Genomic DNA, 15,269 nt, shown 5'->3' with positions numbered 1-15,269 from the left:
AAAACAGGCTCAACAATACAATAATGCAGTAAATAAACAGAGAAAAGGCTAACACACTTGAGTGTATAGCCCTAAACAGTAAATGCAATTAAAACTCTACAAAATTAGCAATTTAAAACGTTTTAAATGAAGCAAGGCAAGTGCACAACTGAAAAACTATTTAAAAGGCAGTAATACAGTAGAATAAGTAGCTAGTCTGCATATACAGAAAAGTCTATATATACAGAAAAGCAGCTAAAACACACTAAAACAATTCAGATGCAGTGCAACCTACAGCACTTGAGTTGTAGCAATATTAAGACAAAGACAGTTTTAATAAATGCACTAAAATATACTCTATATTTTCAAAATGTTTGAGAAGCACAGTCAGAACACAAGGACATTCAGGCAATTTAAGAAACGGGGGAAGGAGGAACAGAAGGAAAGAAACTAAGTGGGTTGGCCTTCTCAGATGTTCTCTCTGTATTAGGTAGAATGAGCTAATGACACTAGACTGGGGGAACTGTCCAAGATCAAATTTAGAGTAGGGGCGGGCAACTGCAAGGCCAGCAGGTATAAAGACAAGATGCCAATAGGGAGGGAGGGTAGGAAGCTATTTTAGGCACAAAACACTACACAGCAGAAAACTGGCAGTAAGCCAATAGCTATGAAATATAGTACAAGTGTGCAGTATACAATAAAAATTTCTATAAATATCTAGAATAAGCAATAACTACTACAAATAAGCAAAAAACAGGTTACGTATTGCTATATATCACAGATCAGGTGCTCCTCCTCAGACAGCTCTGTGTGTAATGGCTGAAACATTCAAGTTAACAAGTAACAGAAAGTTGAAACCTGAAACAACTTTAAAAAAAGCTCAAAGGAACCAATGAGGTGCTTTCTCCAAGCCGAAGACCTGGCAATCCAACAGTTACTTTATAACTATGTCCAATTCATTATCAGAGTGTCTGACCAATTATTGTATAGTGTCAATCAATGATAACACTTTTCCCCAACGGTTGTTGATAAATGGCTTTGGATAAATTCTTAGTTCTTTAATTTTAATTTCCAATAATGCTGTGGTCTTCAGTAGGCTGCAGAAGTCTTCCAAAGTTGGTATTCTGTTTGTATTCCATCTTCTTGTTACACACTTCCTTGAAATTGCAAGTGTAGTCCATACAAGATACATGTCTGACCTATTCAAATGAGGACCTTCACTCACATTTAATAATAAAAGAGCTTTAGTTAAATAAAATGATTCATTAAATAAAGCTTATAGAAAGTTATTAATACCATTCCAAAATGGCTTAATTTTAACACAATCAAAGAAAATGCGGTTCCAATCTGCATTGTGTACTTGCTCACATCTCTAACATATTCCTTTTATGGAGGAACAATTTTACTGATTCTGTCTGGGGTTAAGAATGCTCTGTGCAAGCATTTCCAATTAAAAGCTTTCCAGTATTGTGTAAAGGATGTATATTTTATCGATAATATGATATCTGTTTTAATATCTTCAGTTTACTATATTGAGTGTCCTTTTGTTATATATTTCCAATATGAGGTTTTGGGTGTTGTTTTATAGTTAACAAATATTTTGTAAAATTTTGAAATACAGTTTCCCAAGTCAAAGTCATTATATATGATTTCATGTACATATTTCGTAAATTTAGATATTTCTATAAATGAAGAATTGTTAATTATTCTACTTAAATCTTGCAAATATGACAGAATACTCTGTAAAGTTAGCCAGTCCTGTTGTGGAATTTTGTATGTTGTTTTTATTACTTGTATATCTAAAACTTTTAGTTCTTTGATACAGTGGAGCCAACAAACAAATCCTTTCTATTCCCAGGAATTAATAATTTATCTATATATTTTATGTGGAAAGTTTTTTGTGACTATAAATGGTGTTAAAAGATCAAACCAGATTTTTAAATCTATATTTGCATTAATAATTTTCCTAATTTAAATATTCATTTTACTCCCTCTCTAATTTCCTCTTTTTCAGTTCTAAATTATCATTAACTAGTTATTCAACCTTATCTAAGATGTTTTCATATTTATGCACATTAAATTCAAAAAGCAAATCACTTGAAATTTCATTATTTAAAACAAACACTTCTTCTAGCAATCTGTTAATGTTGGAGTTGTTTAATCTAATAATAAAATGTAGAAGTTCTATACCGTGCCTATCAAACATGTCTATCAACTTCTTAAGTTCACTTTCATTAATATAAAGTCCATTATGTGTTTTAATATTAACAGATAACATTTTTATTGACTATCCGTATGATTCATGTTTAAAAAGTGTTAATTGTTTTTAAAGGATCAATTAGTAGAGATAAGAAGTCACGTGTTTTTATTAGGAGTATTTATATACAAACTTTTATTGGTCTTATTGGTTCTGATGAAGTCCCAATGGTTTTCAGGGACCAAAGCGCTTAACTTTAATGTGAAATAAAGTGTTTTTTCTACTTATTGGTGGACATATTTAAGAATTTACATCATTGGTTTTATACCATGTTCCAAGCTGTTTTTTGTTTCTAAGTTGCAGTTCACACTAATCACTGTTCGTTCCAGCTCACAAACACTACACTTCCTATAGTTCTATACATTCAAGACACATCTGTAAAAAAGTAATATTTGTCTGTAAGGTTAGTGTATTAGATACCACAGCAGAAAACATTTCCAACACTATCTGAAAATATTGCTACTTCAGTCAACTATTTTTTTTTCATTTTATTTCAGTTCTAGCTTGATGCTAATACATTAATTTAAGACATGGAGGATGGCAGCTGCTAGTTCGAGTTGCCAGAAAGGTCCCCTTCTGGCATACAACTCAATATCCTCTTCTCTTTCAGAAGGACCCTTTGCAGAAATTTCTTGCCCATTTTGTACTCATAAAATGCATTACAGGAGATGCATGCAACTACATAAATATTCTTACAACCATAATTTAAAATGTCTTTAGCACCATTAAGTTTTTTTTTGTTTAAAAAATGTATTAGATGAAGTCCATTGTGAGGGATGGATGAAATGCACTAACTAATAAACTGACTTTTTTGGAGTAACTTGTTACAGTGGACTGTTTGGTTATTTTATAGTGAAGAATTTGCAGATATTAGGACATCTACAGAAGTGTGGTTTTGTTTGTACACACACACACACACACACACACACACACACACACACACACACACACACACACACACACAAAATTAAAATTGGTTCTAAGTACCAAACATACAGGTTGTCGTGTCCTATTACACTAATCAAATGAAAAATACGGGTTGTGCTGAATGCCAGATGGCATATTCCATGAAAATCTTGTTTTTGTTTCAATACTCAAGATAGTTGCATTTGAGATTTATGATATTTTTCCTGGAAAAAAGAAAATCAGTGTCACTGGTGTAAACTATGCATTTTGTTTGTTACTGCAGACCATACCGTTTGTTTTATATTATCCTGGTGAAAACAGAATGATATCAGGCAGTCCATGGCTGGTTATAATTTTAGTCTATGCTCATAAGTCAGCATATTGCAATGTGAGGTCAATTATTACTGCATTTAGTGCATATTTAAATGTGAGAATTTGGGTCTATGTTATAACAGCGAACAATCAAAAGATTGAATGCTGTTGTATCGACCACAAAAGCAAAAGAACGAAAACAAAAAAGAGAGAACAGCCAGAACAGCAAATTTTTCCCGAGGGAAAAAATTTGCTGTTCCCCAAAAAAAAAAAAAAAAAAAAAAAAAAACACTAAACACTATTTTAAGTGGGAGGCTTCGCCCCACAACCCCAACTTAAATATACCAACTCCGAGATTGCACTACAGTGCCAAAAATAGCAAGTGGCCAAGCAACTTTTTTCCCAGGGAAAGAATTTGCTTAAAAGCCACTTCGTCATTTTGCGTTTTCGACATTTACAGTCCGACGAAGACACATTCAACATAATGCGTCTTCATTCTTCTGACAGGAACCCTGAGAATTCACAGCCTAGAGGATGTTACAAAAAGTCTTTTTAATATCAGTTCTCCTTACTTGCAGCCTCCCACATTAAAAGGACAGTGAGTGAACTGATCTATAGTCTCAGCTGCTGTTCTTTCTCTTGCAGGAAATGATAATAGGGATATTGTATCAGAGAAAGGGATAGTAGCAGAAGTCAGATCAGGGCTTCCAAAACCTAGAATTATCTCTCCAACTTCCCAAATGTACTCTAATCTACAACCACTTTTTCTTAGGATCCTTAAAATTATAATTGTCTGATTAATCCTTCCATCCGTCACGTCATAAACATTTCCCTCATGCTACATAATGGTTTAGACAAAAATTTCTGAACCAAATGTTATCTTAGTTTGTCTGGCTTGGGTCTTCTAGAACCAGCTGGTCTTACAGTTAAAGAACTTCTGTACTGAAAATAATGTTTAATCAGCTTTTGCCTTCAGCAGAGTTCTACAGCTTTGTATGTGTATGTAATGTTTGGTACAGTTGAGTTTTGATGTTTTCCTTGATTAAAGTTGAACTATAATCCTTGTCCACACTTAACCTCATGCTCTCTGTTGTAACCAATCTACAGTGCAGATGATAAACTTCATTCTCCACTGCTGTCAGCAGTGTGTTCTCTATGAATAACAAAATACAATAAACAAAAACAGAAGGACACAAAAAAATGTCTTACCATTGTGGACATGAGAATGTTCAACGATTACTTTCTGTCTTGTCACTATGGCACCATCACCACAATGTAATGTCAAACTGTTTGACTCCATATGTTTTGGTTTGGGCCATACTCGTTGCAGATGAAGGTTATTCTCCTCATCCTCAGATGTGTATTCATAACGCTCTTCAGCCACTTGTTTTGATTTTCCTTCCTCAGTGCTATGTTCATTTTCTGCTTTCCGTTTCTCACCTCTGCCGTTAAGACAGTTACCTCCCACATTATGCCCTGCAACTTGTACCCCCCGCTGATCTTCACACTGACCGAACTGTTTAGAGTGTCGGGTCATCCAGGCCTTTTTCAGCTTTGTGTGGTGCCGCAAGGGATAAGGTTGGTTTCTGCACTGCTCACTAGTATGATATCCACCCTTAATGAATGGTTCACCCATAAAACTGCTGTTACTGCCCACATGGTCTGCACTGCTTGGTGCAGTCGTTTGGTTTGCATCTTGATGTTTGGAGCTATACAAAGGTGAATGTTTGCTATCACTATATAAAAAGCTCTTATTCCTTAAGTGACAGTCCATTCCTACATTTTCCTGGATAACAGACATACTAGAAGTGGCATCATTTTTCACTGCAGCTAATTTAGAATCTTGTGTCATTCGATTAGGAAGCAAAACGTTCACAGAGCACGACAATTCAGGTGCTGACAGTACTGCAGATGAAGCCGCAAGCAAGATGTTCTGTTCGGCCAGTAAAGCTGCTGCTGATGTTTCTTTCTGGGTCAATCGTGTTTCAGTTGTTGAGCCATGAGATGGAGTCCTGGATTCACTGGAATGGTTATGACCCTGGGGATAAGCTATTTGAGGGCTTGTCAGCCAAGGTAATTTTTGCTTGTTTGGAGAGGACGGGGTTTCAAGTTGCCTGCTTCCTGTTCCATTCCCAATGTTTCTGTCCTCTTCAGACATCACAGTGCAGTGTGTCGTCTGTAAAACCACAGAGCAGGCAGCTGCTGGTGGGAACGTATTTGCATTTACAGACATGTAGCTTTTCTCTCTGGTAACTACTGGTGATGAGACGTGCAAAGTCGCTAAATTAGTTGTGGTGATATGATGGTCTGTCAGCAGCCTGGGGCCACAGTCCACTGAAGCAGCAGAAACCTAAACAAGGGGCAAAAAAAAGTAGTTATAGTCTGTTTCAGTTAAATGAGTTCACTTACACATCATGCCAAGCTCTGCCCCCTTATGATATCAAACGAACAAAGAAACTGTATTCTGCACTGAAATTCATCTGTGATTCGAAGAACTTCATTTCTTGGAATGTTCTTTTGCTTAATATTTTCCTAGAAACCGTATCTTTTATAGTTGGCTGAATTTGTGAAACTGCCAGTAGATTTATGAAAAAAAGAGGCTTGTGCTGTTGTTGTCTGGGTTATTCACAACTCATTTTGTCTAAATAGACAGGCCCCACCCTGTGGGCTGCTCAAGAAAAGCCCCAATGCTGACTAAAGCTGCGACTGACTCCACATGCTGAATGAAAAAAAAAAATCATTTACATCTTCTGAATGGTTCCGGGAACTCACTCTGCTACAAATGTCACAGAAGCGCAAGCTTAAACAAACTGCCATGAACAGGTTTCTGATCAAAGACAAAGTAAAGGCCGCTGGAAAAAGTGGAAAGTTGAAATGGAGGGGCTTAAAATACAAATACAGATGTCAGTGAGGAAGAAACAACACAGATATTTTAATATTTCCAGTACATCTAACCTCGAAATATCCTTTAATTGCAATCTTTCATTTGTTTTAATTTCCTTAGACAGTACAGTTGCTTCCTTTTTATAAGGCAGTAGTATTAAGTGTAAACAGACCATCAACCATCACTGGCCAGCTTTCTATACATTATATACATCAGAAAAAATACAGCAAAGGCTGACAGCAGTTTCCAGATGTAGCCTGGTTCAGGGGAAAGTGTTAGAAACAACTATAATGGAAGCATGTAAGGATGGTGAGTTCTGAATGAATGCCACCTATTTCCATGGGTCTATTATCACAGTAAAACAGAGTACAGTAATATTACAACCACAATGAAGACACTGTATGAAACTGGTGGTGAATGGCCCACACAAAACATAGCTGCTCACAGCTCTTAGTTCAAGACTTTGAGGAAAACCAGAAAAAAAATTGCATATACTTTTAACAACTCACAAGCTCCTGAAATAAAAAGATTTGTATTAATGTGCATTTTCTAAAGAATAAAAATGTCTATCCATTATGTCTGGCATTAATTAACTGCAATGATCAGAAAGTACAAAATAAAATATGAGGCAAAACTCTAGGAAAGATGAGTGTTACACAGCTGCTTGGGTTAAAAGGAGATATTCTGCTGGCACTAACTTTCATCTCCATCATCCTTCCACTGCCTATAATTTAATTTTAATTTCGGCCTAACCATCTGTTTTAGGGACTACAAATGAGGTTATATAGAAAACAGGCAGCTGTTTGAGATAAAGCGTGTACTTCTAAAAAGACACACGCACCACTAAGTTTCTCACTAATAGACTGGTCAACATGAGTTAAACACAGTGATCTGAATATTAAGCGTGTGCTATATTGTCCTTTCAGAAGATAAACATGACACCAATTTTTCATTTCTTACTGCCCATATAATCATGTTGTGACTTTTATAAAGAAGATAAATATATCTACTATGTAACTGGGCATGGAAGCTTTTTGTCATACTAATAGGTAATGTGGTTGACAAACTGATTCTTACTTTCGCCACTACTTTGTTTTACCGTAAGTTTCTTGAAATATTGTTAGTTGCATTGGTTAAGCATCCCAGACATTGTCTCGAGAACAGAGTCTGAGAGAGACTTGAAAAATGGACATAGATGATCCTTCAGAAACCTGTACAACAGAAAATACGGTGAGATCTCTCTCAGCCTTTATGCACAGCCTAAATTCTGTGACCTCATTATCAGATCTGTGGGAAATCTTTGAACTTTCTCTGGATATTAAGTACAAAAAGGTGCAGTGTGCTCTATAAATGGCCTAGTCAGTGCTGTATACAATAGCAGAATTATTTTTCCGAATTGTCACACTGTTGCCCTTTGGAATTAGATGAACTGTCCTAAATGCCTTTCGAAACACTCTGGGACATTTTGATAAAAGCTAAGATTGCTGAAGTGCCTAGGCCCATTAGTTCAACATGACATGTAATTCTGTAATCAAAACTCTCACTTTTCTCCCTAAATCACATGATACTGTATTTTGTGAGCATGAGATTAGTGTCCATGCATAATACAAATATACAGTATACAGATACCACTAATCAATATATGTATTCATTATCAATCCACAAAGGGAAACCTCCAAACAATTTACATTCATTTGTCTGGATATAACATCTCTACTAAGTGTCATGAGGTATTATAAGAAGGGCCAGCCTTAGCAATTGTTGGGCCCATATGTGCCATTTTGGTGGGGCCCCTCAGTTGACTCCCTTACCTACCACCCTAATTCTCCGTAGACTTGATGACTTCCTAAGACTACTTCAAATTAAGTATCAAGAAATATATTATTGTAGATTAAAATAAAATATGTTTATTTATTAGGTTATATTTTGTTATAAGATGTGTTAAAACAAGAAAACTACCAGACCATAATACTCAGCTATCCAGATTTTTGCAGAATGTCCAGCTTTTTGCCTCATATTTTTGGTCTGTTCCTCATATGATTTGTGTTTTTTCTAGCAACTCACTAAGGATTGAAGTGACTAATTAAAGACATACATTTGAGTTTCAGACTTATTATAACAACTTTCTAGGTTTATAAGAGCAATGTTTAAAATCTGTCCATATTTTTGCACCTTTGCCCCCCACATTATTTTATGTTTTGTCCAGATTTCTTAAACTAAGAGGTTGAGAGGTATGTACTGGACTCCTGGATTACCCTCAGAATCAACGTCTCCTGTAGTTCAACTCTCAAGGTCTGCTTAACTGACTCAGGCACATTATAAGGGACCTATTTGATGTGCCTCTGAGGCCCTGTGTTGACATAGTGCTTCATCAAGTGGCTACACCCTGGTTTACTAGTAAACATGCTTGCAAAACTTCTGTAGTACTGCCCAGATCTCCTGAACCTGGGTAGGAGATAGTTGCTTGCCTCTCCCCCCAACAGTTGTGTTTTAATTTTTTTCCCTCCTTTCTGTCTCCCTCCTTTTCCTCCATGCCTTACTCTCCTTCACATCCCATGCCCAACAACAATACATATTGTAAATGTTCTATTCTTTCTACATTACTTCATAGGTTCACTGATTTGCCTCATGCCTTACTCTCCTTCACATCCCATGCCCAACAATACATATTGTAAATGTTCTATTCTTTCTACATTACTTCATAGGTTCACTGATTTGCCTCATGCCTTACTCTCCTTCACATCCCATGCCCAACACTACATATTGTAAATGTTCTATTCTTTCTACATCACTTCATAGGTTCACTGATTTGCCTCTTGCCTTACTCTCCTTCACATCCCAAGCCCAACAATAGATATTGTAAATGTTCTATTCTTTCTACATTACTTCATAGGTTCTTAGGTGTGTACTAGGCTAATGGCCCTGGAGTCTTTACAAGTCTAGCCATAGAAGTGCCCTGGCATTGTCCCCCCCCGTTGTTAGTTCTCAGTGCCTCTATCAAGTAGAGGCACTGGAGTGCTCCCTGGGGTGAACTTTCTATTTCCCATCCACTCATCAAGACTTCTCTTGAAGAGGGCTAGTGAGGTGCTCTGCTTGACATATACGGGAAATCTATTCCAGAGCATGGGCAGTCTCTGGGTTATGAATCTGTCCCTCCAGCATGTTCTGCTGATTGTGGTAATGAGGTTGAGGTCTCTGGAGCGTGTGGTGCGGAGGCATTGGGATTTCTTTAGATGTAGCATGTCTAACAACGCTGCATCAGACATGGCTTTGCTCTGTTAGAAATGCTACATCTAAAGAAATCCCAATCCCTCCACACCACACATTCCAGAGACCTCAAGCTCATTACCACAATCAACAGAACTTTCTGCATAAAAAAAAAATTACGCTATATGATGTTATGGCAGTGTAACGGTACTTACAGCTCTCTACTTGCCTGCTCTTACATTATCACTGTTGCACTGATGCTAGTTAAAGTTTATTGTCTGGTTGGTTGTATTTTCTGGATCAGCATTCTACCTTGGTAAACAAGCTTTAAATGAATAAATAAATAAATGTGTTTGTAAAGGTCATGCTCCACATGCTCCGTTTTCTTTGAGAGTTGTGGCAGAGAACCCCAAAGCAGACTGTGCTACTAAGAAGCAGGCTCATTTTGAAACATGCAACCTGGTAAACCCTTGTGATTCATCACAAACTGGAGATCTTGCCTTTCGTGCACAGACACACAGGAAAATATATGTCAATGGGGCTGCACTTAGTGGTAGTAGGAAGAATGGGGGGCAGGTTAAAAAGAACATGAACATTTTCTAACCTGCATTATGCATTCTTATTTCACATCACCCTTTTCTTCTTTCATGGGCTTTGGTCATCGCCCGCACTTGCTCTGAATGGTAAGTTTCCCAATTAATATTCATATGCTGGTAAAGTTGGTGTGTTTCCACAAAACCGCATAAAATCGTGGAACTTCCACAGAATGCTCAGCAATAACAATAATAATCTCAGGCCTCTGCTTAGAAAAGACAGTGGCCACTCGTCTTCCCATTTATTACTTTTTCTGAAAGTTGGTGTATTTATCTGATAATCTATCTAAATTGGGTAAACAAACTAATATATGCAGATCTTTTGCAGCCATATCCAAGGTCAATTTACCAACAGTAAGGACTACATGTACATATAATTTGGAGTGGTCAATAAGCATCGTGATTTGGCAAATGAGAGGAAATCAGAATTGCTCAAGGAAACCCATGGAGATGTGGGGAGAACATACAAAATCCACACAGGTTGTTCAAGTTTCTATAATACACTTCCGACAAAAATTCCTCCCCAGTACAATCTAAACCTTCTGCTTTTCTGGTTGTCCCCTATTTTGTACTTGACTCTGCAACTGTGATACTCTACATAATACTTCCCTATCAGACTCCATATTAAGCCTGGTTTTATAATCTTAGACATAAAAACAGAAACACTACGTTACCAAAGGCGGTCTCAACAAATAGAGAAATGCAGGAAAAATGATGGCACGTACCACCAAGGCTGTCATGAGACAAACACATCATGTTAAAAGCCAAATTCTTTAACAAAAACACACAAAAATCCAAGTACCATAAAACAAGGTTCAGGGTGGATAGTAGCATAAAACAAGGTTCAGGGTGGCTAGTAGCATAAAACAAGGTTCAGGGTGGATAGTAGCATAAAACAAGGTTCAGGGTGGATGTAGCATAAAACAAGGTTCAGGATGGATGAAGCATAAACAAGGTTTAGGGTGGATGTAGCATAAAACAAGGTTCAGGGTGGATGTAGCATAAAACAAGGTTCCGGGTGGATGTAGCATAAAACAAAGTTTAGGGTGGATGTAGTATAAAACAAGCTTCAGGGTGGACAGTAGCATAAAACAAGGTTCAGGGTGGATAGTAGCATAAAACAAGGTTCAGGGTGGATAGTAGGATAAAACAAGTTCAGGGTGGATGTAGCATAAAACAAGGTTCAGGGTGGATGTAGCATAAAACAAGGTTCAGGGTGGATAGTAGCATAAAACAAGGTTCAGGGTGGATGTAGCATAAAACAAGGATCTGGGTGGACAATAGCATAAAACAAGGTTCAAGGTGGATAGTAGAATAAAACAAGGTTCAGGGTGGATGTAGCATAAAACAAGGTTCAGGGTGGACAGTAGCATAAAACAAGGTTCAGGGTGGACAGTAGCATAAAACAAGGTTCAGCGTGGATAGTAGCATAAAACAAGGTTCAGGGTGGATAGTAGCATAAAACAAGGTTCAGGGTGGATAGTAGTATAAAACAAGGTTCAGGGTGGATGTAGCATAAAACAAGGTTCAGTGTGGATGTAGTATAAAACAAGCTTCAGGGTGGACAGTAGCATAAAACAAGGTTCAGGGTGGACAGCAGCATAAAACAAGGTTCAGGGTGGATAGTAGGATAAAACAAGTTCAGGGTGGATGTAGCATAAAACAAGGTTCGGGGTGGATGTAGCATAAAACAAGGTTCAGGGTGGATAGTAGCATAAAACAAGGTTCAGGGTGGATAGTTGCATAAAACAAGGTTCAGGGTGGATGTAGCATAAATAGAAGTTATGTTCTTACCATAACGTTCCATGTTAGTTGTCTTCTTCTCGCCTTCTTCTTGCTGGATGGGTTCGGAGCCGACCTCGGCTCCGACTCGGCCACTCTAAAAGCTCGAGAGTTGGTTCCACCAGCTCGAGGCTCCCCTTATATCCCACAATGCTAGGCGAGAGTTACCTCAGATCTCGTTTGTAAGCTAACCCAGCTTATATCAATAACAGTATAACTGTGAAACAGAATCCACCTCTAACAGCAGGAAGAAAAGGGGTGACCTATATCCTGAAACAAGAAATATGCATAATAGCATATGACTAAGAAAGAGGTGGTAGAAAGAGAGGTCACGATCACAACTCCTCTAGGTCTGTCCAGGCCAGGGGAAGGAGGGTGGGGCCTAAGAAGAAGGCGAAGAAGACAACTAACATGGAGCGTTATGGTAAGAACATAACTTCTATATGTTAAGTTGTCTATCTCGCCTTCATTCTTGCTGGATGGGACCGTCCCTAGCACCTTGTCCCGGGTGGCCTAACGGAACAGACTCCTGAGAACAGTGGAACCAAAATTAGCTCTATGCCTAGAAGCTAAATCCAACTTATAATGGGAAATAAAAGTGTGAGGAGTAGCCCAAGTAGCAGCTGCACAAATGGTGTCAATAGGCAGTCTGTCTTGGAAGGCTAGAGAAGTAGCCAAAGCTCTGGTGGAATGGGCTTTAGGTTTATTAGGCAGTTTTGGTGTCTAATCTCATAAACAAGGGTAATCAGAGATGTTAGCCATCTGGATAATGATACCTTTGAAACTGGAAGTCCCTTTCTGCTTTCCGCATAGGAGACAAACAGCTGATCAGATTTTCTGAATAGTTTCGTCCTGTCCAAGTAGTACCTTAATTGACGATGAACATCCAGGCAGTGTAATTTTGTTCAGACCTATTTGAATACTCTGGGAAAAAAGACAGGAGGTCAATGCATTGGTTTAGATTTGATGTTGAAACCACCTTAGGCAAAAGGACGGGTTAGTTAAGGAAACTCTGTCCTTATGGAACACAAGATAAGGAGAGCGACAACTGAGTGCTTGAAGTTCTGAAATTCTTCTAGCTGATGTGATAGCCACCAGAAAGAGAGTTTTCCATGATAATAACTTCAAGGAACATGAAGCTGCAGGTTCGAAAGGGGAAAGAATCAAAGAAGCAAGAACTAAATTTAGGTCCCAAGGAGAAGGAGGATTTCTTATAGGAGGTCTGAGAAGAAAAACTCCTTTCAAAAAGGCTTTGCAGAGTTTGTGGGACATTAGGGCAGATTCAGAAATACCCACATGGAAATTAGAAATAGCTGCCAATTGAACCTTAAAAGTAGATGGAGATGAACCTGCATGGAAGAGTTCAGCTAGAAAATCAAGGACTAGTTGGATGGAAGCGTTGAAAGGATCTATGTCCTTTCCTTGTGCCCAATATGAGAAGCGTTTCCACTTACTCAAATAAATCTTTCGAGTGGAAGATTTATGGGAAGCTATCAATATATCTCTAACAGAGTGAGATAATTGAGGAAGCCTGGCTACGGTTGGAACTGGAGGAACCAAGCAGTGAGGTTCAGAGAGGGAGGGCGATGAAACTGACCCGACTGATGGATCAAAAGATCTGGAACTAGGTCCAGATTCCACGGTCGCTCAAAAGAAATCGATGTAGAAAGGGGAACCACACTTGTCGAGGCCAGTAAGGAGCAATGAGGATCAATGAGGCCTTCTGAGCGATAGCTTTCTGTATTACTTGAGAGATCAGTGGGAAAGGAGGAAATGCATACAGATGTGGGGCCAAACTTGGACTAGCGCGTCCCTGCTGGGTTGGCCTGGTAAAGGGAATAGAGTGAAGTATTCTCTGCACTTGCTGTTTTGGGGAGTAGCAAAAAGATCGCAGCAAGGCTGACCCCACTTGAGAAATATCTCTCTCACTACAGAGTCTTTCAGAGACCACTCGTGAGGCATGAGAATAGCTCTGCTCAACTTGTCCGCAATGTGATTGGACTTCCGGGGATGTGCGTTGCTATCAGAAACGCTGAGAAGAAATCGCCCATTGCCACAGTCTGAGTGCTTCTCGACACAGGGGTATGATCTGGTTCCGCCTTGTTTGTTGATGTACCACACTACAGACATATTGTCTGTCTGGATTGCAATCGTTCCCAAGGGAAGAGAGTCTTGAAGGGCTTGCAACGCTAAAAGCACTGCTCTCATCTCCAGAACATTTATGTGCAAGTGGCATTCGTTTGGTTGCCATGTGCCCTGGACTGTCCTGCCCTGATAATGCCCCCACCCGATCAGGGAGGCATCCGTTGTCAGAGTAGCAACCGGAGGAGGTGGAACAAATGGTCTTCCCAACAGGAGCTGGGGAAGACATCCACCACATGAGATGCTTTTTGCACGCTTGCATGATCATAATGGTGTGAGACATTGGAAGTTCCTGGTATGACCATTGAGAAAAGAGCATCCACTGAAGGATCCGCATGTGGTATCTGGCCAATGGGAGGAGAGGTATGGCGCTGCCATGATTCCCAACACCTTTAGAACTAACCTGGCTTTGGCTCTGTTGTTGTTGAGAAGAAGTGACACCAATTTTGAATGTCTGATATCCTTTGGTTCGTTAGTGTTGCAGACATGTTTATAGTATCTAAATTTGCCTATGTAGGTAATAGTACGACAAGGCGACAAAACAGACTTTTCGCAATTTATTGAAATACCCAGTTTTGACAAAGCGAAAAGTATAATCTCTGGCCATTAGAAGGAGATGCTTGGTGGGAGCTGTGAGAAGCCAGTCGTCCAAATATGGAAACACCTGGAATCCTTGTCGTCTCAGGTGAGAAGCTACCACTGCCATGCATTTGGTAAACACCGGGGGCAGTGGTGAGACCAAAGGGCAGGGCCCTGAATTGAAAATGACTGGTTCCCAGCCTGAAGCGGAGGAATCTTCTGGAGCGTCTGTTCATTTTATGTGATAGTACGCGTCCTGAAGGTCTATAGAGCACATCCAGTTTCCTTTTCCCAATAGGGGAAGAATGGATTGCAGCGTGACCATCCGAAATCTTGTTTTCTTGACTGATCTGTTCAAGATACTGAGATCCAAAATTGGTCTCCAGTCCCCTGTTTTCTTTGGAACTAAAAAGAACCTTGAGTAGATTCCGGATCCTTGTTGGTCTGCTGACACTGGCTGAATAGCTCTTTTGCAAGCAGTTTTGAAATTTCCAAAGCTGCTATATCCCTTTGAGCGGGTGGAACATCTGGAAGGGATTTTTTTGACTGATTTGGAAAATGAAGAAAGGGGATAGAATAACCTTCGGAAATGATGGACTGTACCCATTTGTCTTGAGTCAGGGATAGC

The 15,269-nt window shown here is 39.0% G+C and overlaps 1 protein-coding gene across 4 annotated transcripts in view; it reads right to left on the bottom strand.

Annotated features, from left to right (window-relative positions):
- Nucleotides 1–15,269, bottom strand: part of LOC122792993 (probable JmjC domain-containing histone demethylation protein 2C) — a 1,041,568-nt gene that overhangs the window by 557,935 nt on the left and 468,364 nt on the right. For all 4 annotated transcript variants that reach the window (XM_044060615.1, XM_044060616.1, XM_044060618.1 and 1 more), the window contains one exon: nt 4,664–5,804. In XM_044060615.1, the coding sequence (XP_043916550.1) occupies nt 4,664–5,804 (1,141 nt within the window). The remainder of the gene's footprint in view (nt 1–4,663; nt 5,805–15,269) is intronic.

The sequence above is a fragment of the Protopterus annectens genome, chromosome 2.part0 (assembly GCF_019279795.1).
Source record: "Protopterus annectens isolate FY-2018-M chromosome 2.part0, PAN1.0, whole genome shotgun sequence".
Lineage (NCBI taxonomy): Eukaryota > Metazoa > Chordata > Ceratodontiformes > Protopteridae > Protopterus > Protopterus annectens.
This window is presented reverse-complemented; position numbering and strand designations above follow the sequence as displayed.